The sequence below is a fragment of the Purpureocillium lilacinum genome, assembly GCF_023168085.1.
Source record: "Purpureocillium lilacinum CBS 284.36 DNA, scaffold_4, whole genome shotgun sequence".
In the NCBI taxonomy this organism is placed as follows: domain Eukaryota; kingdom Fungi; phylum Ascomycota; class Sordariomycetes; order Hypocreales; family Ophiocordycipitaceae; genus Purpureocillium; species Purpureocillium lilacinum.
In genome coordinates, this window is record NW_027072114.1 from 4,835,457 (window position 1) to 4,838,269 (window position 2,813).

Sequence of the window (2,813 nt, forward strand, 5' to 3'; positions counted from 1 at the left end):
GCGAAAAAAGGAAGCGGACACAGCGAGACGGGCAATAGCTGAATGTCTCAGCGCGCCTCCGTATCACAAAGTACTGATCACCCACCGAGGCAAGGATACTATGCCACGTGTCTTGCACGTTCGATGCGCGTTGTGGGCGACTCTATCGCGAGCTAACCGCGCCAATAGTATGCGCACGAGAAGCGGCCCCCAGACACCGAGCGACGATGCGGAGGGGATCAATCTGCCTCACGATGCTGGCCCTCGCGATTTCCTTGTTGCCGCAGAACTCACATCATTGCGCTGCACTCGACTTCAATAGGCCTTTTCGTGACTGATTATGGCGCGGAGCTCCTGGAAGGACAGGCTCCGTCGGCTTCGGGGGTCACGCAGCCTCCGCGGCGGCGCCAACCCGCATCAGCCGAAGCCAACCTCCAGTGTAACTTCGTCGCTGGCCTCATCTGGAGAGAACCAGAACACGCAGACCTCTATCCCTAATATCGATGCTCTCGATCCAGCCGCACACTCCATCCACGCAGCCGACCCATCACCTTCCACGACTCTGACATCTCCCCAGTCAGCTGCGCCCGCCGCGCACCCACGTCCTCCACAAACCATTGCCAACGTGTCGAATTCCCCGACCCTGCCAGGCCGGCTCTGGACGCAGGCCTACGATGCGATCAGAAAAGATGACCCTGAGCTTGCAAGAGCGTACGAAACAGTCCTGCGCAGCGAACTCGGAGGCGGATCGAGCCTTGCCAACCATGACGGTGGCCACCAGGCCGACGCGGGGCAGACACGGCCGAGATGGTACAGCTCATTGAGACTGGCCTGAAGAAGACGGAAAGAGAGGGTGCCGTGAAGGACAAGATACAGGAGGGAATGCATGTTGTGGCCTCCGTCAAGGAACTGGTTGGCACCGCGGTCAAGCACGCCCCAGAGGCCGCCACCGCCTGAGCTGGTGTTTGCTTGCTGCTACAGGTGAGCAGTCCCGGCACGGCGCAGGCAGTCTCTGACAACTTGTTTGAAAACCTTACCACCGAGGCGCGCGAACATCGCAACGGAGTCTCCTACGTTATCTCGCGGATGGACTGGTACTGGAACTTATCGAGTTGCCTTCTTGAGTACCAACAGGGGTCCGACGGGCTACGAACCGAACTGGAGAAGCACGTTGTTACCCTCTACAAGAAGCTTCTCTCGTATCAGATGAGGAGCGTTTGCTCCGGAAGCCAGCCATGATCGTCTGGCGAGTCATGTTCAAGTTTGACAACTGGACCGATGCCGTGCAGTCTGTCAAAGACGCCGAGGCAGTTGTGCAGCGAGATATCGGCACGTACAACGACCAGGAGATGAGAATGTCACTCAACGACATGGCCGAACTGGCCAGAGATCGCAACACAGAGCTTCAAGATATTCACCGAGCAATCCAGGAGAGTTCGAAGAAACAGGAGGAGAGGCAGCAAGACGACCAGGACCGGAACTGCCTCGAGGACCTACGCCTATCCGATCCCCGCGACGACAAACGGCGCATCAAGGACACGAAAGGGGGCCTTTTCCGTGGCGCCTCCAGTTGGATCCTGGATCACGACGACTTCCAGCGATGGCGCGATGACGACGAGGCCAGGCTGCTATGGGTCAAAGGCGATCCGGGGAAGGGGAAGACGATGCTTGTCATGTCCATCGTCGAGGATTTGGAGCGGCAGCTGCAGTGCCCATCGGGACAGCCGACTGGGACCGTGTTGGTCAAAAGGCTCATCACAAAGCCTCTGAACTCGAACAACCCCAGCGGCAGCGGCTACGTGTATGCATATACGGTACAAGGAAATCCACAATATGTCAAAATTGGGTGCACAACCGATACCGTTGAGGAACGCCTTAAGGAATGGGAGTTTGACTGTAATAGAGCCCCCACGGTCCTGTATCCTATGGCTTCTAGCACCGTCGCGCGTGTTTCAAATGTCCGACGTGTCGAGGCATTATGGCACGCGGAACTGAGTCATCGACGAATCAGGATAGATTGCAAAGGTTGTCTGAAGCCACACCTGGAATGGTTTGAGGTCTCGGCTGCGGATGCTATTGCAGTCATCCAAAAATGGTCCAAATGGATGGCAACCGAACCTTATCAGTTCAGTGTGGAGAAGTGGGAGTTGAAGCCAGCGGGGCAGAAGAGGATCCGTGAAATAGGTTGCTTCATGAAGGAGATCTCCAAAGTATAGGAATGTCTTTGGTCGACTGTCTTTGGTACGCTTCCTTGTTCGAAACATGTTTCCCAGTGTGTACTCCGCAACGAAGAATAGGTCTCAGTTGACGGCACGGAGGCTCCGCGAGCGCCGTACGAATTGTGGCTCACCCGATAATTGTGGCGGAGTAGCTCCTTCATAGTCGATGTGCTAGCTCTGATATTGATGACCTGCTGACGAAGAGCACAGTATGCGTGACAAGGGTGTTGGTTCGCGTGAAGGCACGTCTCCAAGATATATTCAAGCAGGTAGCGCTTGATATTGCAAGCAGCCTTGCCCCCAGCGTGGCATCTCATCTGCCATACGCTGAGGCGGCCGGACCGGAGGACCACGAGGGTGTGGGTCACTAGGACGACTGAGAGCCGCTTAGCACGCTATCATCACTGACTCTGGAGTCGAGCCACATGGATAATAGGTAACACGGTCACAATGTCGAGGAGGAATGAGAACAACAGCCACCTCATGATTGGAATGTTTGGGAACATCGAAGAGGTGCTGAATTATCGTAAATGTCTGACTGCTTACTTAGATGTCAATACCCTGCAGCCGGAGACCATAATCCACGCAACCAACAGTCCAGTTCCCACCTATTCC

General features: G+C 55.8%; 1 protein-coding gene across 1 annotated transcript; it reads left to right on the forward strand.

The window, feature by feature from the left end:
• Positions 1-1,214: 1,214 nt before the first annotated feature.
• Positions 1,215-2,195, forward strand: PLICBS_006563 (uncharacterized protein; the record flags this gene model as incomplete). The annotated part of the gene is made up of 1 exon (XM_065600987.1): positions 1,215-2,195. The coding sequence occupies one exon, from the start codon at positions 1,215-1,217 to the stop codon at positions 2,193-2,195; it is 981 nt and encodes a 326-aa protein (XP_065457059.1).
• Between the last annotated feature and the right edge of the window lie 618 nt (positions 2,196-2,813).